Here is a 23,318-nt window from a genome sequence, read left to right as displayed (position 1 = left end):
CTGTAGGAAAATATATACTGGGTCAATGGAAAAAGTTTGAAGTAGGAAAGATTAAAAAGGAAATTATTACAATTTTAATTATTCTGGACTGTTTTATTTTCTAATATAATGCTGGAAAAATAGAACATATCTGCAAAAAGACAGAAATGCAAAGTGTAAGTCATTATTTCTCCCTCCAAAATTCATTAATAAGTGTGAGTAGTGACTTGATTGCTATCATGAGTGATTGTGCAATCCAATTCATCAGAATTCTTTTGGATCATATTTGATCCTCTCTTGGATTAGCTACTATTGCTCCTTGACTTTTTAGCCTTTGGTGTTCTTGGAACTTGCTGTTCAGATATGGTCTGTTCTGCTTAAAGGTCAGAAAGGCATGGATGCATAAGTGGGTGCATAGAATATGGTTGTGAGAAAAGGCCACGGCACTGAAGAGTTAAAGGGAAACTAGTTTTGCTGTGACAGTTAATAGAGCAGTCAGAAATATATAAGCACAGAAATATTGTTGATGTGTTCCATCAGATTAGATATAGGACTCTCAGATCTTCAGAAATTTAAATTCATATGTACAATGTAAATAGTAATTTTTTACTCTCAGGAATGTTCTGGTCTACTCATTTTAAAATATTCTCTTTTTTTTAGTGTGAAACTTCATTTTTATCATTCTTCTATTTAAACAAGAAATAAAAATTTAAAAAAAAATCCTCTGAAAATTGACCTCAAATATATATCGGAAACTAAGGAAAGTAGGGTGTCTTTGTGCAAATGTAGAAATTTGGTTTATAGGGTTTTTACATGGTTTATAGCTGTTTTACATGGGAATCAGTTTATTTTTATGGGAGTGATGGTAAAGAACAAAAATTATTCATTTGTTCTAGGAGTTCTACAGTGAAATTTATCTTTCACCATCAGACAATTTTGTAGGTTGACATTAGATGTGTTTCTCAACTTTAGCAACATCTACATTTCCTTAATATTGTCCTCTGAGCTTTGTTTTGTTCCCCCTCCCCTCAATTAGCGGCTCCAGGGACACCTTATTGTGGCCTTTCAATACTTAAAGGGGGCTTACAAGAAAGATGGGGACAGACTTTTTAGTAGGACCTGTAGCAACAGGACAAGGGGTAATGGTTTTAAACTAAAAGAGAGTAGATTTAGACTAGATATGAGGAAGAAATTTTTTACAATGAGGGTGGTGAAACACTGGAACAGGTTGCCCAGAGAGGTGGTAGATGCCCCATCCCTGGAAACATTCGGGGTCAGGCTGGAGGGGGCTCTGAGCAACCTGATCTAGTAAAAGATGTCCCTGCTCATGGCAGGGGGGTTGGACTAGATGACCTTTAAAGGTCCCTTCCAACCCAAACCATTCTATGCTTCTATGATTCTATTTATTAAGGAGTGTGAGAAAGAACTGTCTCTGTACAGAGATTAGGGCTTTTAAAACAAATCTGAATCCTGGTCTCTTGTTCTTTGGACCTGTTCCTTCACTGGGAGAACAGCACTTTCCAGCTTCTCTATGTGTTATGAGAATAAGCATGTTGGAATGCTCCCACAGCATTCTCCTGGAGAAACTGGCTGCTCATGGCTTGGACGGGTGTACTCTTCGCTGGGTAAAGAATTGGCTGGACGGCCGGGCCCAAAGAGTGGTGGTGAATGGAGTTTACTCCGGTTGGCGGCCGGTCACAAGCGGTGTTCCCCAGGGCTCGGTGTTGGGGCCAGTTCTGTTTAACATCTTTATCAATGATCTGGACGAAGGGATCGAGTGTACTCTCGGTAAGTTTGCAGACGACACCAAGTTGTGTGGGACTGTTGATCTGCTGGAGGGTAGGCAGGCTCTGCAGAGGGACCTGGACAGGCGGGATGGATGGGCCGAGGTCAACTGTATGAGGTTTAACAAGGCCAAGTGCAAGGTCCTGCACTTGGGCCACAGCAACCCCATGCAACGCTACAGGCTTGGGGAAGAGTGGCTGGAAAGCTGCCTGGCAGAAAAGGACCTGGGGGTGTTTGTTGACAGCCGCCTGAATATGAGCCAGCAGTGTGCCCAGGCGGCCAAGAAAGCCAATGGCATCCTGGCTTGTATCAAAAATAGCGTGGCCAGCAGGACTAGGGAAGTGATCATGCCCCTGTACTCGGCACTGGTGAGGCCGCACCTCGAATACTGTGTTCAGTTTTGGGCCCCCCACTACAAGAGGGACATTGAGGTACTGGAGTGTGTGCAGAGAAGGGCAACGAAGCTGGTGAAGGGTCTGGAGCAGAAGTCTTATGAGGAGCGGCTGAGGGAGCTGGGACTGTTTAGCCTGGAGAAAAGGAGGCTGAGGGGAGACCTTATCGCTCTCTGCAACTACCTGAAAGGAGGTTGTAGAGAGGTGGGGGTCGGTCTCTTCTCCCAGGTAACAAGTGATAGGACAAGAGGAAATGGCCTCAAGTTGCGCCAGGGGAGGTTTAGACTGGATATTAGGAAATTTTTCTTCACCGAGAGGGTTATCAAGCCTTGGAATAGGCTGCCCAGGGAAGTGGTTGAGTCGCCATCCCTGGAGGTATTTAAAGGACATTTGGATGAGGTGCTTAGAGACATGGTGTAGTGGTGGTTTTGGCAATGTTAGGTTTATGGTTGGACTCGATGATCTTAAAGGTCTTTTCCAACCTATATGATTCTGTGATTCTGTGATTCTGTGAATTGCAGCATCCTCTCTCCTGTGGCATTGGTGATCACTTAGGTATGTTACTTAGATCAGGTGAAAGAGGCCATTATCACATAGAATAATTTGAATCTGACATAGTATGTCTCATGGACAATTAAGGATTGGATCTGACTGCCCAGAGAGGCTGGGCCATCTCCATCCCTATAGATTTTCAAGATTTAACTGTATAAAGCCCTGAGCAACCTGGTCTGACCTCAGACATGACCCTGCTTTGAGCAAGAGTCTGGAATAGAGACCTCCTGAGGTTCCTTCCAACCTGAATTATACTCTTATCTTGTGTTGTGGAATTACTATTTTGGGATATCCAGGTAATGGTTTTACAGTAACTTTCCTGTGTATTTTTCATTTTTTTCAATAGGAAAAGTTTTCTATTTATTTATTTGGGAGATTAATATAATTTTAATAAACTGCATGGGAAAGTCAAAACAAGAGTGAAAAAAAATCTGCTACCTTCTCTTGTAGCATTCATCCTAGTTTACAGTGGACACTGAGAGAGTAAAAGATGCTAAAATGATTAGAGCTGAATCTCAAGCATTAGGCTGTGGAATTTGATATAGAAATCCAATAGCATGAGATATACTTCAGACTGAAAGACCTGTATGACTTTGTGTGTGGAATATGGACTATTCAATTTCAGTGAAGAATGCAAAGGATTGGGTTAATATGTCCTGGGCTACTTTAAAGGTGTATGGTCTTATTCAAAAGCAAAGATATATGTAGATAACAGTTGTAGGTAACTTTATTTTTTAAAGTAATTTAATTTCTTATTTACTTCATAAACATAAAAGCACCACTGATGTTTAAATAATGTATTCAATGTCATAGATGTCATCAAAGATCTTGGTTGTGAAATGCATACTTTAATTTTTAAAAGCATATTACCTTGCCTTTCTTAGCTTTTCTGTTGACTACCTATTATGACTGACTGCTACTGCTGGTTAACTAATTTTCAGTGCTTCTGCAACTTCCTACTGGTAGATGCTTAGTTTGCTGTTCAGAGATCAAAGATGCTTACATGTCTGATGAATTATTATGGAAGAGACACAGGAAAAAAAGACCACAAAACAGACTGAAAGGCAAACAGATGCTAGATTTTGCATTGTCATGAAAGAGGGCAACCAGAAATATGCCAGTAGGGAAATATGTAATTTTAACATGGCAGTCAGAATCTGGGATGCTAAAGTGGATACACTGAATATTTAAAATTCATACTTTATTAAGTAATCATATCTTCTCTTCAATATCTCAGTATTCAAAATAAGAAAATGACATGACATGTACAAGTAAGGGCATAGGGTCCTCAGAAACAAATATTTGATGAGTATTAGAAGACAAAAGTAAAACTGTGCCTAGAAAAAATATTGAAGAAACCTTTTATTTCAGTCACCCAGATGCTGATCACAACAAATGCAGTAGCAAATTGGGTAAGAAGAGCATGCTTTTATCTTAGAAAATGCACATAAGCAATCCCTTCTGCTGACGACATCTATGATTTTTTTTTCCCCCAATACTCAGAGCTAGTGGGAAAACATTAAACAAGAATTTGGCAGGCAAAAGACCTGATTTCACTAAATTTGAAATTGAATTGGTGTTAAATCTAATCATCTGCTACTTAGAAAATGAATAGAAGCGTATATAAATACACAAACACAGACAGGACTCCACCAGCTAATAATGAATTCATCAGCATGTAGTCCAACAAGACCAAGCCCCATCAGTAGCTTACTAAGTTTAAGTTGTTTTTATTTGGTAAGTATTAAATGGTAGTGTCTGCATCAATAATATATAATACGTTACTGGACATAGCAGCAAATAACACAATTGGTAGGAGGATTGTATTTAGTTTAATGGGAGAAATCCACTAGTTATGCAGCTTCATTTGTTTATGTACTATGGATTTTAAGAATAATATTCTCTGAAGATTATTAAGTTGCATATGTATCACTGAGACCAAAATTTCATACTGGAAGAAAAAGCAAAATTACATTATTATTATAAAAGCAAAAACTATAATTAGAAATATTTTATCTGTGCTTTGAATATATCAGATATGTCCATTTCTTGAAAACAGCTAAATATGGAATAACATTTCTACTGTCTTCAGAAAGTTTGGCTTTATCTGTGGGGAAGATTCTCGGTGAAGGTATAAAAAAGTTCATTTTACCTACTTTTATTTTATACTTGGCATTTTGCTTATTATGCCTATTCTTTTTCAGAATCCATCTTCTCCATTTTATATTAAGAGTAAACAGTTCTTTGGAGATCAAACTAAAAATGAGAATGGATGAACTTTGACACTCTTTCTAATTTTATAGTTAAAGTTATAATAAGTTGACATGTTGACATGTTTTATGTTTCTGCATTATTTTATATAAATTGGGATAAAATTTTCTTACACCTTTCAGATTAGCCTAGAACTCTTCATGTTGTAAAATTCCTATGAGCTAATCAAAAGTTTATTGAGATCAAGTGAAAGACTACTATTCACTTAAAGGATCTTTTGGTGAATCTCCTTGTATACTATTCAACCCAAACTGAAATATTCTAGATTAACTCTATTTTTTTTGGAAATCAGTAGCAGACTGTAGAAAAGCTAGATTTTTTGACCCTGAAAAAAAAGAAAAAAGCCTTTAAAATACATTTTCTAAAAATTACATATTTAAAAGGGTAATCAATGCTTTGTCAGAGAGCAATTATCTAAGATATACAGGCAATGAGGAAATGCTGTCAGCTTATTTATCACACTACAATCTCAAGTAAACAATTTATCTGGGAGTACTTTTGTGTGACTAATCAAGACTGCTTTCCATCATTTTAATTTTGCAATTATGAAAAGATTGCTCTAATTTGATCTTGCAGTTGGAAGCTTGTCATTCCTTAAGGGCTTGTGAGTTTAAAGTCCAGCATGCAGCTAAAAGTTCACTTGATATATTATTAAAGGTTTATCCCAAGGATCACAGTAAAAGCAGAAAACAAATGATTGATAAAGCTTTAGAAATTTCCAGTCAGAACCCTTAAAAGCTTGGAAACCATAAAACTAAGACTATTGTCATTTTTAAATGATGATATAGATGATTAAAAAAAGAGAGTAAGAGAGATTATAATTACTCTTGTAGTAATTGTCTTTTAAAATCCACTTAAGAAAAAGGAAAACAGACAGAGCTTCAACAGTTTACTGTTGTATGCACATATTTTTGTGAATCTACAGCATATGCCGAAATATAGTAATTCATAGGAAGAAGAGACACAGTGACACACACTGTAAATGGAGTGTTTGAAATAAAATAATTATGTAATTTTCAGTCACTTATAAAACCAAACAATATTACTACAGATTTTCATATAGATTCAAACATAATCAACATTTCTTACAATTTATTTACTGTATTTTAATTAATGGTGACAGAATATTTAGAAAGTCCTGCAGATGTAAGACAATGTTTTGTTGCAGACTCCATTTGACCCCTTCTATTACTGAAAAAAAGTGTAAGGATGGAGTCAGAGAACTTCCCCACGTATGACACAGATTCCTTCAAAACTAGTCTCAATTGGAAACAGACATCCTTTAGTCACTTCATTTGTACATCAGGAAATTTTCTGCACTTGCATCCTGAGTACTTAGAGACATCTGAGGACTCAAATAAAATCTGTCTTATTTTGCCAAGAAGTCTTAACAAATAAAAATATAACGCTGAATATAACAGTTGTTATTACTAATCCACTTACAATATTACTAACACTCATACTCCAAGTAAATAATTATTACAGAAAAATCTTATTGATAATACAGATAAAATTGTACAGAAACTTCCTAGAATCTACATTTTTTCTCTGGTGGTGTTCTCACCCTTCTGATGTCTCTCTGGATCCTCAAGAGCTTTTTTTTCTTCTGGAGGATGAAGATCGCACCAGGGGGTAGTTACGATAAACAACCAGCTGGATGAATTCTTTACCAAAGAGTATGACGTTGATGATGGAGATTTTCTTCTCCTCAGTCTTGGGTCTACTTGGGGTTATTTGTACACATATCTTTAATCATATCTCATATGCCCTTTTCCCTGGCTCCAAGTTACCAAATGTATCTGTTCTCCATTCTTACATAGTGAGGTATAAGAAAACATGCAAAAACATTGCCAGATTCACATGTTACTGAAACTACTTTACAAAGCATCATAATTTTGCATGTAAGTAATATCTAAATTCTAAATACACATTATGTCTCCACATGATGTGTCATCTTTAATTTCACTATATTTACTACTGGAGTTTCAGAATTTATAGACAAGAAGTTTTTCAGGAAGAAAGTCTGATCTTTCTAATATACAAGAGCTGAATCAATAAAAATATCTCTCTGCATTTTTGTGCACTCCCAGGATTATCTGTAGTCTTTGGGTATCCACCGAGCTAATTCCATACTTCACATTCACAACTTCAAAGTCTACTAGGTGGACACATAATGGGTCCATTTTCTGTGGGCATAAGGTACCTGACAAGCTTGCTAAGACACCAGCAAGAACAAGGCAAACATATGCATTGATATGCAGTGTATTAATTTACAAATTTGTATCACTGTTGTATGTTGGATAGCACTCTGTAGCTGAACTGCAGCATCTCAATCAAATATTCCAGCAGAATGTTACAATTCAAAATTCATTTTTCAAAGACTTGAGGCAGGAAGTGTATTTCCTTCTCAGACTTCTGTAGACATTGTCTTTTAGTTCCCATGGTTTCTTGCCACAGGAGCCAGTATCAGTTGCCTATGGCATCTCTTTATGTGTTTCAGGGAACACTAAATAAGCCAATTCCAAAACCAAAACAGGAAAGAGCATAAGGACTGGGTGAATGAAAATCCCACCAAAAAAAGAAAAACAACCAAGCCAACCTGTCCTAGTATAAATTTCTTCTGCCAAAGTTGTATACTATAAAGGGGTGATTGAAGTGCCTAACATAACATGTAGGCACATCTAGAATCCCTAAGGGATCCTGCCTGGCCTCCAGCTCATGGAGTCTGGGCAGAGCATGGGTCTTATGTTGGTCCAATGTCATATCGACCACGTCTGTGCTGATGTCTCAAAAACCTCACAGTGTCTAAAATAGCAGTAGAGACACCTGAATCACTCCATTAGGCATTTTAAATTTGAAAAAAATTGATGCAAATGGTATGAAATATGCTAATGGTATGTAACAGAGAAAATTGCTGTAGATAAAAAAAACCTCAGCTACTACAGAAAATTTTAATTTTAAATGTGCTTAATATGCAGATGATACCAGCTTAAGGAGATAACTGCTTGTTTTGCATAAGTGTCCAACCTATAAGTTTTGCTTTTACCAGGGTACTCTCTTTAAGTTAGCCATTTAGTTGTGACTGGTCTGAATAAGTGACAATCAATCAGACCTATGCACATATGTTATCTTACAGGCATTTTGCTCCTTACCTGACATGTCTCTCCTGCAGTTATTATGTACTTGCTATGTTTCATTTTAAATGGCAAAGAAAACATTTATGACTTTTTGTAGAGTTTTACGTACAAATGAGACTTAAGCTCTGAGGTCAATGTAATGTAGTACCCAATTGTCATGGTTTAACCCCAGCTGGCAACTAAGCACCACGCAGCCACTCGCTCACTCCCCCACAGTGGGATGGGGGAGAGAATCGGAAGAGTAAAAGTGAGAAAACTTGTGGGTTGAGATAAAGACAGGTTAATAGGTCAAGTAAAAGCCATGCACACAAGCAAAACAAAACAAGGAATTCATTCACTCCTTCCCATGGGCAGGCAGGTGTTCAGCCATCTCCAGGAAAGCAGGGCTCCATCACACGTAACGGTTACTTGGGAAGACAACCACCATCACACTGAATGTCCTCCCCTTCCTTCTTCTTCCCCCAGCTTTATATGCTGAGCATGATGTCATATGGTATGGGATATCCTGTTGGCCAGTTAGGGTCAGCTCTCCCAGCTGTGTCCCCTCCAAACTTCCTGTGCACCCCCAGCCTACTCGCTGGTGGGGTGGTGTGAGAAGCAGAAGAGGCCCTGACTCTGCGTAAGCACTGCCGAGCAATAGTGAAAACATCCCTGTATTATCAAGACTGTTTTCAGCACAAATCCAAAACATAGCCCCATACTAGCTACTATGAAGAAAATTAACTCTATCCCAGCCAAAACCAACACACCAATTAATAATACTCAAGTATTAGGTTACTTCAATTGTCTGAGCAAATTACATTACATTTCCTTTTGAAAAATTACAGTATTTTACCTGGTGATATTCGCATGTTGTTGTATTTTTACTTATTAAAATTTTTAATTAATTTTGCATCCACTAAACCACAAATAAAACCTCTGCATTTTTTCATATAAATTTAAGTATAGCAACCAAATTAAAGAAAGAAGCTGAACTTTTATGAGTACATGCAGCATAATAATGGTGATAAAAGGCACACCCCAAAAGCTAAATGGTACCAAACGGCTCTAATAATGATCCGTTTTGCATGAGGAGCTGTAATGCTTGCCACGCTAGTAACATATATGTTCATTTTAAAAATCTCCTACCCATCTAAGCTGTGCATATGTACCACTCATAAAGTTAAATAATTTGGGATAAATGTGTATTTCTTCTCTGCTGGATATGTGTTTATACCCACAATTCCCTCAAATCTTTGAGTAGCTAAATAGATACCAGCTAGACCTGCTGTGCAATGCAAATTAAAGTTTTATTCAAATTATTGGCTTGGTTTTATGTTAGGTCAGCTTACTTTTAAGTAGTGACACTTACCAATGAATTAATGTATTTATTGGTTTATGAATAAGCTAATGGGAAAATTGCACTGATATTGACTTGTCAAAGAATTATGCATATGCCTGTTTGGGATATTTTATTAATATCCCAAATTTTATTAATTTGTTTTATTGTTAGAACAAAAACATATTCTCATAATCAAATAAAAAATGCATTTCCTAAATCCTATATATTCTGTAAATAATTCTCCATCGTTGCATATTAATGTAAATTCTTTAATCTAGTCTTGTTTTAATGACATTATTCATGAAGATGCCAATGACAAAACAAAGAATAGGTTTCTGGATACACACACACTGATGACTGCTGCATATATACAGATCTGTATATACACCTCTTTAAGTGTTATTGCTACTTTTGTCCATGTGTTTCAATTTTCTAGTCATTATGCTGTGAGTAATATTATCTTATCATTTGTCATTCATACCTGTCGCGATTGTAACCAATAGCATATATTGGCTATTGCAATGTCTTTAACAATGGTTTCAGTAAGGGCATAGGGTAATGAATGAATAACCCCTGGGAAAAAAGAGACAGGCTATTGTGGTGGGGTTTTTTGCCAAAGATTGCTTAAGAAAAACCAACAGTATAACACCCATTAATTTAGAGTATGTGTTAAAAACACCACGTAGATAGTCATCAGAGAAAAATATAAAACTTTTTATGATCCCCATAGCAAATGAATCTCATGGTAAATTACTGGTACACTATATAGAACCCATCTAAAGGTATTTTAATGTTAACAATAAATAAAACATTAAAATAAATGCTAATATTGCAATTACAATCATTTTTCAGGAAATCACTTCCTGACCTTTTGAATTCTGGGCTTCTCATCACTCTCTGTCCTTCCTTCTGGTGAGACTAGAAATACTGATACTGGCAGGACATCTTCATTTCAGAACAAGACTGAGACTGAATTTCAATACAAGCAGCAGAAAGTGTATTAAAGCAACATTAAACACCATTGGTGTTTGCAATACTTATATCAAGCAAAATTAAAAATATATACCTTTTCTTCCATTAAAAATATCAGTGTTTACATCTTTTTTTTAAGTGTCCACAAGACCAACCTATGAATTGGCTGTTCTGGAATCCTGTAAAGATGTATTGCAAATCAAGTGTCTCAGTGAATTTTATCTAATACATAGCTGTTTTACAGTGGGTGTGTAACAAAGTAGTGAAGAATTTTGGAGGTTGTGCATGTGTACACTAAATTTTGTATTTCACACATAATAGTAAATCAAAACATGATCATGAATGTATGTATATAAAAAAAAAAAGAGAAATGGTGACTTTATTCTAAGAATGGAAAGAGAAAAAGTAAATCTTGAGCAACCTGGACTAACTCTCATGTTAAGCCTACTTTGAGCAGGAGGTTGGACTCTCTGACCTCCACGGGTCCCTTCTGACCTAATTTTTTCTATAATTCTAAATTCAAAGTAATAAGTAAAAATAGGGCTTGACTACAAACACATGACAACCATTTAATGTTACTCACTAATAAAATAAATCATCCTAATCTGCTACACAATTCACCACACATGGCTAACTAGGCTCCAAAGGTATGTCTAGATTTCACTGGTGAGTATACACAGCTAAATTATTCAACTTGTTCTTTACCTATTTTCAACAGATAAATACTATGGGTTTTGTTGTTCTGGTATGAACCCTGATGAGGTTACTCTCCTAGAATTAAGAACGTAAGTGTTACCATATGTACATCAAATGAAAAGAATGTGTAGAGCTGAGTATCAGGAGAGCATATCAGCAGTGCTATGAGTACACAAAAATTGTCCTTTCATCTGTGTCTCAAACATAGTGGTTTCAATAAAACAAAACAAAACCAACCAACCAAAAAAAAAAACCAACCCCTAGCAAGCCTGTAATTCCTTGCAAGAGAGCTTTCTTTATGAATGTATGATTCACAATGATGCTCTTTGGATTTCCTGTTTGAGTTGAAAGCAGAAATGTCTCCTCTGAGGCTAAAGTACATAGTTCAAATAATCTTAAATTCTCTCATTAAAGTGAATCATGGTCCCCTTTCTTTCATCATATTGCTGCAGAAAATTCATCCACTACAAATTTTAACAGAAGTCTGTGTAAAACATATAATGCAATAGATGTTTGAACATAACCCTAAATAGTGTAAATTGGCTGGTGGTTTGTGTTTTCTTTTTCATCTACTGATAATCTAGACCATTTTTGAAGTCTAGTTTCTATGTCTTACTATCATTGCTACTAAGTACAGTTTTCTCAAACCGATGTACCTTACCTGGTTCAGTGTCCATGAAAGCCGCTAAAATTTTATATTGATTCCTTAAACTATCATATAAAAATCATTTTCTCAAGTAATATAATCTATATACTTTTAAGTCAGTTGCCCTTTCCATGATGAAATATTGTTTGGAACAGCAACCTGTCACACACAGTTTTATTTTTCGGACAACTAACCATGAGTTGTGCTTTTTTGTTTCTTAGGTTAACAGGATTTCATCTTCCTCCTCCTGTGACAAGTACAAAATCTGTATTTTCACTGCGCTTGACAAGTGACTTTGCAGTTAGTGCTCATGGGTTTAAAGTTTACTATGAAGGTAAGACATTCTTAACAAAAGATTCTGGATTTTTTTTTCTCTGATCTCTGTACATAATAAAACTAAATGTCCCACAAAAATGTACACAGATACACACTTATAACCTTATCCAAGTTACAATGTTTGCTTTTCATGCAGTCATTCAGATGCATAGACTCACATCTAAAATCAAAATATTAAAACTCTAGCATCTATAGTTCCATCTAGACACAAATGTTTTATGACCTTTACTTTAATAAGGCCTAATTCTTTAAATTCTGAAAAACATAACCATAATCTTTCTGGTCCTTCTAAGGTATGCTTATTCAAATTACTGCCAAGACATTACTAGTTACTCTTGAATTTTACTAGATAGTTGAATTTATATCTGCAGGTTTTATGGATGGATTCCTTCTCATACTTTTGCATAGGAGAAATGCTGACTCAGTTCTCTGAACTGACATAAAGCTACTTCCCTATTGCAGTTTTCACAATTGTCTACAGTTTTCACACAGAAACTGATGTAAGCTGGCATATGTATTCCTGAAGTCTAGAAGTTCATAGTATTGTACGTATATTCCAGGAAGGAGCTTGTTTATGATCAAGCTCACTTTAGTCATGTTTGAAGAGTTGGAATATATCATCCAACCATTTTTTTAACCAATTTCTTGGCACTGGGACTATGAATTCTAACATGTGTTTATAGGATAGAAATAGAAACTGTTGTTTTTCTCTTTTTCTTTTCTTTTGGTGTTTGTTTGGGATTTTTTATTATTTTTTAAATTGATGTAAAGACACTTGATCCTTCTGCTTCCATCAAGTGTCTCTGTCAGCAAGCCAGGAATTACAGTGAACTGCCTGGGGAAGCTCTGAGGCCATTGTTGCACCCTGGTCAGTTCGACCTGCACAGAAACTGATCTCTGAGAAAGTAACTAGCTGAGTAACACTTTGATAGCTAGGAAAATATCTGAAAACTGGTAATGCAATGAAGGGCTGCCATAGAAATACATCCCAGAATCACTCTGTAGTAAAATGTATTCAGCCATTGACATAGTTTACCTTCAGCTATGATGCATTAGAATGCTACTTCATATAGAAATTCCCTCCTACATGTACTTATGTAAAGATATGGAATGAAAAACATAACAGAATTTTCAGGCCTTTCTTGTCTCTTGTGTTATTACAGAAAATAAATGAGGCAATTACACACATTCTTTTTTCTGACTTGCACACAAGCAAGAGGTAATTTACAAAATAGAAATTCAAGCTATGTGTAACTGGTTTTGGCTGGATTATAGCTACTTTGTAGTCTGTTAATTCAAGCTAAGTGTAACAATTGATATTGGCTACATTATAGCTACTCTGTAATCTGTTAATTTTTCAAATGTTCAGTAACTTTGTTCAACAGCACCGTTATTACAAAAATGTTACATAGAAATGCACTACGCAATTCCTATGGATTTTTAATTATGCAAAATATAGTATATACTTCTCTTACGCATATTAGGAAAATATGTAGCATTTTTAATCATTTATTTGGTGCCATAAATTGGGAAATTCAAACTCACTATATATGGTATGAGCTGCTGTTTTTATACGTTGATTACCAAAAGGTTTTGCGCTGCTAATGCTAACAGATAGTGTACTATGCATTTCAGCTACGATAGAGAATGATTAAACCTAAAATGGAAGATCACCAATAGAGTTCAGTTTGCACATATGACTGACTCCTCACATAGTTCCTTTCTAGGCTAAAATAACATGCTGATTAATAGAACTCAAGCTCCTAAATCACTGACAAGTGTGGGGAAATTTTACCTTCAACCACAGAAATCAGCATTTTAGAACAAAACATAAACCTGTTACCTTGAATTTGATACTCATCTTTTTTGAATCTGAGGTTTTATTTTGTGAAATCAGGAATATTGAAAGAAGTCAGGCTAGACCCCAGAGTTTTAGTTCATGGGAATCTCCCTTCCCATGGCCAGATCTACATTTTTAAGAACTGTATCAAGGCAGCTTCATTCAGTGAGAATTTGTCTTTCAATTCCTATTTTTCTGACTTCCTATGAAGCTATCTGTCTTTATATCCAGCTAGCAAAGAAATGAAAACTCATTACGTTACATTCATTTCATGCATCATTCCTTGACGTGAGAGAATAGATGTATTTAAATGATAATCACACCAGGGCAATCTCCATTTCTGTTCTTGAACTCTTTGTGAATGTGTATAACCCTGCAATCAACATTTTCAGATCTGGTTCTACCTAGTATCCAATTTTCAAAAATTTTGATTGCTCAGTAGCTCCTTTTTAGCTTCCTGATGAAACATCTGCATACTTAGTACCCCTAAATATCAGACCACATACTTAAGTGCTTCATTATGGATTTGTAATTTGAAATCTAAGATAGAAATGATTAGTAACCTATCATTGTCATAAAGCAAAATGATAGACAGAGATAGCATGAGAGGGCAGGATGAGCAGTAGAGACATATATCTGAAGGGATTAGATCCAGGTGTGGTTTGAAAAAGAAAGAACATACTTTTCATAATCAGTGATCATTTAAAATACTTTCCTTTGAACTGTTTGGAAATACAGGACAGAGACAGACAGTTATATGGGATGCATTACTGTTCACTATCTTTAAAAAACAAACAAACAAAAAAAAACCCCAAATAAACAAAGCCCACCAGCATCTCTTATTCTGACCTCCCATCCTCCTTGACATATTTGCGATTTTGCTGAAAGTTGACAAGAATCTCCAGAGTACCTGGCAGAATCGGTGGGAACTATGAATCTACTGTGGACTTTCTTGATCATAACATAGCGGAACACATTAATTTTCTGGTCTCCTGAGAATAAAAATTTGTATGAAAAGACATAAAATTATACAATCAATAGAACTACTATGCTGGTCCATCATACGTAAGCTCCTGCAATTGCATCCAGTCAAACTAAGTACACAATAGACCACAGAAATACCCACTCTGGCCTGCTAACAGCAATATCATAAGCCTCAGTATGTACCCTCCGTCCCTCCATCCTTCTCTCCTTCTTCCTCTCCTTCTCACCTTCTTTCTTTCCTCAGTGTCAAGTGGCATATTTGGGTTCGCTTTGGTGCCATTGTGCACATACTTCTTTACATTCAGTTTCTCTATTAATCGGGAAAGAACACAGCTGAGAAACACACCTCTCTATATAGCACAATACCCCTGGAGAAAAAGGATCTCATGAGAGCAAACTGAAACAGATTACTCAAAAGAAAAAGACTTCACATACAGTGACAACAGAAAATGGTGAGATGCACTGAAAATTAAGGAGGGATTTTAAGAAAAAAATTTGAGCTTCAATAATTACAAGCAGCAATTTATCATTTCATCACTGTCTAGCAACACAGCTTTGCTGGCTGGAGTGAGAAATGGGGGAGTTGCAAGTCTGCTGATTCCATGCCTGTTTTTTCCTGGAGAGGTTTCTGGCATCTTTTCTTTTTTTTAGTAGCTTTCAGGGTCTGTATAACATATATGGGTATTAACATATGGAGCAGAAATGATATACTTAATCCCCTATTTGATAATATAGGCCAGGTCATGGTGTAGCTGTGTCCTTTTTATTTTATTTCTGATAGATTATTTTGGTTTCGGAATAAAAGAATTTGATGCACTCTTCCATTTCCTGTTGTCCTGAGATACATAAGAAGCTTTATTCATTGAGAGCATGGGAGGGGAAATACAGCTGCTGAGAAAGAAAGCAACACAGCAGCTTGGCCCATACAGCAAGGGCCTTCAGTGAACCTAAGTCCTGCTTTGAACAGTGCTTCCTTTTGTTCTTGCTGGGTTATTTTACAGCTATTAAACAGGTAGCTGACATTGTTAAAATCATTGACTTCATTAACAAATTTACTGCTAGAATTTATGGCAATGTTTATTCAAGGTAAATATGATTTAGGCATTTTTGTGCTACCCTATTGATCATGGGGAAGAAAAAAAGAACTTTCTATATAGATTATTCTTACAGTGAAAACTCTGAATGTCCTAGAGATGAATCACAATTATTTATAATAGTGTTATGAAATATAATTTTATCTGTTTTGTACTGCTACACATCTTTTTAAAGCTGAATTATAAAACTGAATTATTAGACACTGTATAAATAATGAAATGGTCTTCATGTTTATACTGGAGTGGTGCTATAGGAATTCAGCAATTCTGCTGAAATGCTTTTAAGAGGGGATTGAGAATAATGTTAAAAATTTCAAGATCTCATCTTTATGGATAATAGGGGGGAGGGCAGGAAAGAAGGGAGCAGATGGTGTTTATTAACAGAATAGGATTTCCATCTAGTGACTTCTAGGGATCTATCATGCATTTCTTTCAGCAATATTAAGAAAAATTGGTAGCTGATGTAGAGGATTATTGAAGCATGTAGATCAGAAACACTAGTAGGACTTAAATGTGCCAGGATGCAGATGCTAAAAATAATTTTGGCAGTTGGTATAGAGCTAGAGAATGTGAACAAATAGGATACACATATTGTAGCCACAGAAATGTGGCTACACATAATCTAAATCTTGGATTTAGGTAAGATTCATGAAGTACCAGCTGTATTAAGCTAATAATATCACTACTAACCTCATATAAAAATTTAAAAGACTACTAATGAATTATTGTTTAATGTTGCAGTGGTCTCTATAAAAGGTCCACTCAAAAAGTGTTTGCCAGGTTGGAGTTGTAAAAGCCAGACTTTAAGCTGGAAAGTTGTGAGCAGGCTTATTACCTGACAGATACTACAGGCTTTTTTTTTTTTTTGGTTCAGATTTCGCCATAGCTATTTTGGGTATGGCTGCTCTCTGTCATAAGATTGCTTCAGCAAGCCCTTAATAAAAATGGAATTAAATTGAGTTTGCCTAGTGTTTCTGAAAGGAAAGTCCACAAAGAAAAGAAAAGAAAAGAAAAGAAAAGAAAAGAAAAGAAAAGAAAAGAAAAGAAAAGAAAAGAAAAGAAAAGAAAAGAAAAGAAAAGAAGAGAAGAGAAGAGAAGAGAAGAGAAGAGAAGAGAAGAGAAGAGAAGAGAAGAGAAGAGAAGAGAAGAGAAGAGGAAAGGAAAGGAAAGGAAAGGAAAGGAAAGGAAAGGAAAGGAAAGGAAAGGAAAGGAAAGGAAAGGAAAGGAAAGGAAAGGAAAGGAAAGGAAAGGAAAGGAAAGGAAAGGAAAGGAAAGGAAAGGAAAGGAAAGGAAAGGAAAGGAAAGGAAAGGAAAGGAAAGGAAAGGAAAAGAAAAGAAAAGAAAAGAAAAGAAAAGAAAAGAAAAGAAAAGAAAAGAAAAGAAAAGAAAAGAAAAGAAAAGAAAAGAAAAGAAAAGAAAAGAAAAGAAAAGAAAAGAAAAGAAAAGAAAAGAAAAGAAAAGAAAAGAAAAGAAAAGAAAAGAAAAGAAAAGAATAAAACAATAATTAAAATAGAGAATGCTTAAATTACCTACACAGATATATTCATCATGGAAACTCCTGTTTTGAAAATGAAATATACTAAATCTAACAAGGAAACATACTAAACATAAAAAAGCAGTCTAAAATCTGAATTTTTACTTCCATTCAACCTGTTGGATAACAAGAAAAAAAAAAAAGTGCTGTGGTTTCTTTTGGCTGAATGTGTGAGTATCTGCCACATTGTCTAGGAAGTCACATAAAATTATCTCACTTATCGTTCTGGTCTTGGAATACTAACTGTGGATGGAAAACATGCTAACAATGCCTGTTCATAAACTTGTATCTACTATCCATGGTATGTGGTTCAGAAATAAAATGGCTGTATATTCAGGAAAATAGAAAACATGAAAGATGCTTATTGGGCTTTGACTTTATTGTATCATTCTTCAAGATAGTCATTAATGTGGTAGGTAGTTCTAAACTCCCTTGGTATAGGGAAGGCAAAAGGAAAGTTACGATTTTCAATATTTTAAAATTAATTTAGCAAATGAAGGGGGTTATCAAATCATGAGCAAAGTTTATAGAAAGAATAAATATGTAAGCTATAAAATATGGTGCTAGGTCATGTTGCAAAGTGATTTTTATATTGATGTATTTGCAGTGGATCTCCATTAAGAGAAGTAAAGTTCCACAAAGTTTATGCTGTGATTAAAAATAGCAGAATGTTATCCTGCTTTTGATCACATTATTGATACTTCAGCATCAATCCAGACAAGAAAAAGCAAAACAAGAAGCCCACCCTTTTAAAAATTTCAAAATACCTCAGATATTTTATCTGGTAAAACTGTAAATTAATATTCTTTCCCATGTATCATACAGAGAAGTATAGCCACATTACATCTTCCTAACCAATGTTTTTTAAAATCGTAAGTAACATTTCCAAACTACACTCTGTCAGTTAATACTTAACATTGTCACTAAATAAAATAAGTATTGGCTGGGAAAATACTTTTTTTGTTCCAGTTGATCCAGTGTAGCCTGTGCGTCACAATATGTCATTGCCTCAGGACTATCATGCTAATCCTAATGCCAGAAGTACTTGTAATGCTGTAGCACAGAAGGGACTCACTCTTTACGAAATCAATACCAGGTTGCCTTGGTGCTTATTAATTTTAAATATTTTACTTATATGTTGTATTGTTCCCACCATTCCTGTATAGATCCAGAGAGAGTAAAGAAAAATAGGCCTGTGGACTTAATCTGGTTATTTTTAATTGCATTTCACACCATTTTCTTGATACTGCAATCACTAATTTGGATTTGGCTAAAGAATACCTTCTGGAAACAAATTCAGCTCTTGAAGATATCAAGATTTAAGAAAACGATCACTTTTTTTGATTCCACTGATCACTCTGCCTCACTTAGAAGTAATACTTTTTAATTCTGATTTTTAAACTTCCAGTCACTGGTTCTTGTTCTGCTTTTATCTGCTAAATTACAGAGCCCTTAGTATTAGCATGCTAGTTCTTATGCTAGGTTCTTAAGTACTGCAATAAGCACACACTTCAGAGTATTCTTTCTTTTCAGTATGGGCTTTTAAAGTCTTAACATAAAGTTTTTTGTTCAAAATCACAAATTATTTTGTGCTATTCTTCTGCATTTTCATCATTTTGTGAGTGTTGTGATGTCTGTGTGAAAAACGGGTCTGGTCAGTACGCTAGTCTGGCTGAGCCCTGCATCTGATCACCACAATCTGTCCTATCTTCTTACTAAATCCTTTTTTAACTCTCAGTGCAATCTCACTCTCTATCTTGTGCGTGTCAGGGCTTCAAGGGTTGAGTGCCAGCTTCTGGAGTCAGACTGGGGGTGTAGGTGCCCCTGGCCTGTGGTATCAGCTACTGGAGCGAGTGGGGTCTCAGTGCCAGCTACTGGAGTGGGTGGGGGTCTCAGCTGCCACTCACTGGGGCGGGAACGGTGTCTATCCCACAAACCAGCTACTGGGAGGAACTGGCTTGAGTGAAGCAAGTGATGGGCTCAGTGCCAGCAGCTGGAGCAGGCCATGTGCCTGGTGCTGGGGGTGTGCGGAGGGCAACTGTCTGCATCTTCTCCAAAACAGGTATTCATGTATCATTCACCAGCACACTTCCAGCTGGACTTGCCAGCGGGTAGGATGTCCTGGATCTGGGATGAGGTATCAGGTGGGTGGAGGGTCCATGCTGGACAAGTGTGGGAGTATTGCGTGTTTGCTAGTGAGCGTCAAGCTGGAGCAGCCAGCGAGTGGGGGCAGGTAAGAAGGCCTGGGATTTGGGCAGGGGTGCTGGGCAGACAGAGGGTTAGAGTGCTGCTAACTGGGGGACCCACAAATGTACATGTGCTTGTGAACCCAGATAGCCTCGTGTGCATGCCTGTATGAGTGACCTCTGTGTCTGCCAGCTGAAGAGGGGACTTGGCTGCCGGTGCTTGTGTTTTATGTGAGCCCTGTAGATAGGTGCTGTTGAAGGCAGCACCTTGTCTGTGACAGTCTGTAGCCAGTTGTGTTGGTGTCTTGTTTGTGCCTGTGTGTTTCTCTGGGATACACGTTCAGCTGTGCAACTGGTTAAACCTGCAAATGGGAAAACATCAACAAGGTCCACTGGCCTGAGTCAGACACCCCTAGGTCTCGGGGTGCCCCAGGCTGAGCTCTTATGGCTGGGCAAGAGAAACCTCCAGGCCACAGAGCTGCTGGAGGCAGTGGCCATTTACAACATCCCTTCACATCCTTAAATGTCATTTGGGTTCATCAAGCATAATTTGCCTTTGTTAAGTCTGTGCTGACTATTTCCACTTACCTTCATCCTTCAGGTGTTGGAAAATGGATTACAAAATTGTGCTCTTCAGGCTACTTCCAGGAGCTGAGGGAAGGGTTGCTAGTTTATAGTGCCTGTGGTGGTCCCTCTTGCTTTCATTAGGACAAGTGTTTCACTAGTCTCTGTAGTCATGAGGGTCTACCACTGATTGCCATAATTTTTCATGGATCACAGACAGCAGCTTTTCAGTCATGGTGGCACAGCTCTTTCAGTACCCTTGGGTGAATCTATGAATGTGACTATATTCAACTTCTCTATGTCATCCCTCACTGCACACCCAGAATTGACTGCCTCTCTCCTTCCCAACTGTACTGATACATGAAGAGGTTTCTTCTTGTGAAGAATGATGCACAAAAGGCATCGAGTTCTTTGGCCTTTTCCATGTTGTCCATTGTTGTCCTCTCCACTCACCAGTATATCTGCATTTTTCCCTGTCCTTCTTTTTGCTACTAGCATACTTGTAGAATCCCTTTTTATAACTCATAACACCCCTCACCAGTGTTAGTGCCCCTGGGACTTCGGCCTTCTTCATTTTGTCCCTAAGTACTGAAGCAACACTTTTATACTCCTTTCTTGTTGTCTATCCTTTTTACCGGGTTTTTTTTTGTCTGTACTTCTTTGCATTTTAGTTCATTAAGAATCTCCCTTGTTAGCCTCATGAGTCATTTGCCAAAGTTCACTTCCCCTTAAAATAGTTGGTTGTCTTTTAAAAAAATCAACCACCTCTCTGGCTGGCCTTCCTCCTCATAATTGCTTCCCAGGAGATTCTGCCTAACAATTCCCCAAATAAATCCAAATGTGATGTCTAGCGTCTAGCTAGTGTTCCAATTTTACTAGTAACTTCCCAGCCTTCCTTCTAATCCTGGGCTCAATTTTCTTCTCTTCTGCTCTGTAGTTAGGTCCCTGTCCCCTGACAAGACTATTTTTAAAGCCCCTCCTTTTGAGGTAAGCAAGTCCACTTGCAGTTATGTTCTTCTTTGCCTTGATCAGGTGGTTTCATTTCTTCCTAGAAGTCCTACTTCATCTTCAGATGAGGTACCATGATTAAGGAGAACAAACCCTTGCAGACAACACCAACTGTGCAGCTGAGCATTGGTCTGCTGAATGCGCTTGCTCATAGCCAGAGCTTTTCTCCTAACCAGAAGGTTTGAGAGGGATACCAACACCATCCGGGATCATATCCCCCTCACTCTTCCCCTCAGAATCCCATACCAACCTTTGATCTGTTTAAGGTTTCCCTTGTCCATGTTATTACCACTCACATGGGTGAATAGCATGAAGTAGCAGTTGTGAAGCTGAACAAACAGCAATTGTTCTGTGAAATTATGGGTCTGGGCTCCAGGCAAGAAGCACACTGTCCAAGACTATAGGTCTGGCTTGCAGGCAGGGGACTGTGCTAGCAGGAGGGAGTATCTAACCACTAGTACCTCTCAAAGGCTCAGTATGGATGGCTGTGTCATTTTATTAACAGTACGCAAAGGTACAGTTAAAGATTGTTCCTGCTGCCAAGCATTTGCCATCCTACTTTAGACAGAATATCTGATAAATTCATCTAGATAGACTTCTCTTCCTTGTTCTTTCATTTGCAAAATAACATATCATTTGTAGGAAAGAAGCTCATGCACATATGCTTGATTATAGACCTAGTGTTTTATTCTACCATAACTACCAGTTGGACTTTAGTTGTCTGTTGCGTGCTAAATTTTCTTTGATAAATCTTAAAAAAAAAAAAAAAAAAGTTGATTGATGAGAGAGCCACAGAACCATGCATAATTTTGTTCCAGGCAAAATGAATGAAAATATATTCATTTGTTTTAACATCTGCAAAAAAGTCATTATTTGAAAGTTAAAAACCAATGAGTAACCTATCATTTCTTCTGCCTTAAGAAATATTTAATTATAGGAAGAAAAAATGTCTCTCCCTTAGTCTCGAAAAAATTAACTTACTGTTTCAATGTTCTGTTTAATTTATTTCTTTCAGAATAATGTTGTTAAATAAGCTATATTTGTCAACCTATCGTACTGTAATTTATCATTTTGATACGTGCCTCATATTGAAGTTTAACTAAGACAGTGATTAATTTGAGATCTTAATTATATGTCAGCCTTACTTTAGTTTTTTTCTTATATTTTTGATGTCCTTTTTCATGAAAAGAATTTAATATACACTGCAAGTCTTGAAAGAAATTTCCCAAGAGATTCTGAGGTTTTCTTTGTGAACTTATATTCTTCAGCTACTGGACCGTAATATTGTTAAGTACAATACCCTGACAAAAGCAAATCTTAAGGCAATCTAATATAAGATTCACATTTTGATCCCATGTCTAGACAAGTAGTGATAACTGTAATCCAATATAGTTGAAACAGTATTCTGTAGGAACTAATATACTGCTCATTAAAGTATCAAATTAAATGCAACTCCATGTTTATAAGCAGTTGCTTCCTTCATCTGTTTCCTAAGTTACAGCTCAATGAAATTTTGAAGCAGTAATACACAATAGCAGACTTTGAAATATCCATAAAGTTCATAAAAATGGAGCTACTGATAGGCAACAATTATACCTCTAGAACTACATGGCTGAATCCTTCAACCTGCATTTGGTATTTGATAAAATTTTGTCTTTGATTTGTGTTACTTTTGATAGAACTTCTCTATCAATAATATCAAAATACACAGATCTGCAAGAACAGGTTCAGTATGCTCAGCATGCAATCTTAAAATCTCTTCAAAAGGCAGTAGGAAACTCTACAGATGGAGAGGTTTATTTATGAGGAGAACATGTCTCTCAATAATACAGAACTGTAACCTAAGAACAAACTCGTTTTTTCATCAACAGATTTTCAAAGTTTGCCAGTTTTTCACGTGAGTTAAATTTATAGTTCATATTTGGACACTTAGATCCATAATAAGACATTCATACTGTTGAGCATTCAGTATCTCCCACTAAGCTCAATACAAATTGTGTGACACATAAAATGCTTGGGAA

At 36.6% G+C, this 23,318-nt stretch overlaps 1 protein-coding gene across 1 annotated transcript in view; it reads left to right on the top strand.

The window, feature by feature from the left end:
- Positions 1-23,318, top strand: part of CSMD3 (CUB and Sushi multiple domains 3) — a 774,333-nt gene that overhangs the window by 108,142 nt on the left and 642,873 nt on the right. Inside the window, exon 3 of the mRNA XM_075495159.1 lies at positions 11,973-12,085. Coding sequence (XP_075351274.1) covers positions 11,973-12,085 — 113 coding nt within the window. The remainder of the gene's footprint in view (positions 1-11,972; positions 12,086-23,318) is intronic.

The sequence above is a fragment of the Mycteria americana genome, chromosome 2, assembly GCF_035582795.1.
Source record: "Mycteria americana isolate JAX WOST 10 ecotype Jacksonville Zoo and Gardens chromosome 2, USCA_MyAme_1.0, whole genome shotgun sequence".
NCBI lineage: Eukaryota > Metazoa > Chordata > Aves > Ciconiiformes > Ciconiidae > Mycteria > Mycteria americana.
The sequence above is the reverse complement of the archived record's forward strand: the minus strand, read 5'-3'. Positions and strand labels throughout refer to the sequence as shown.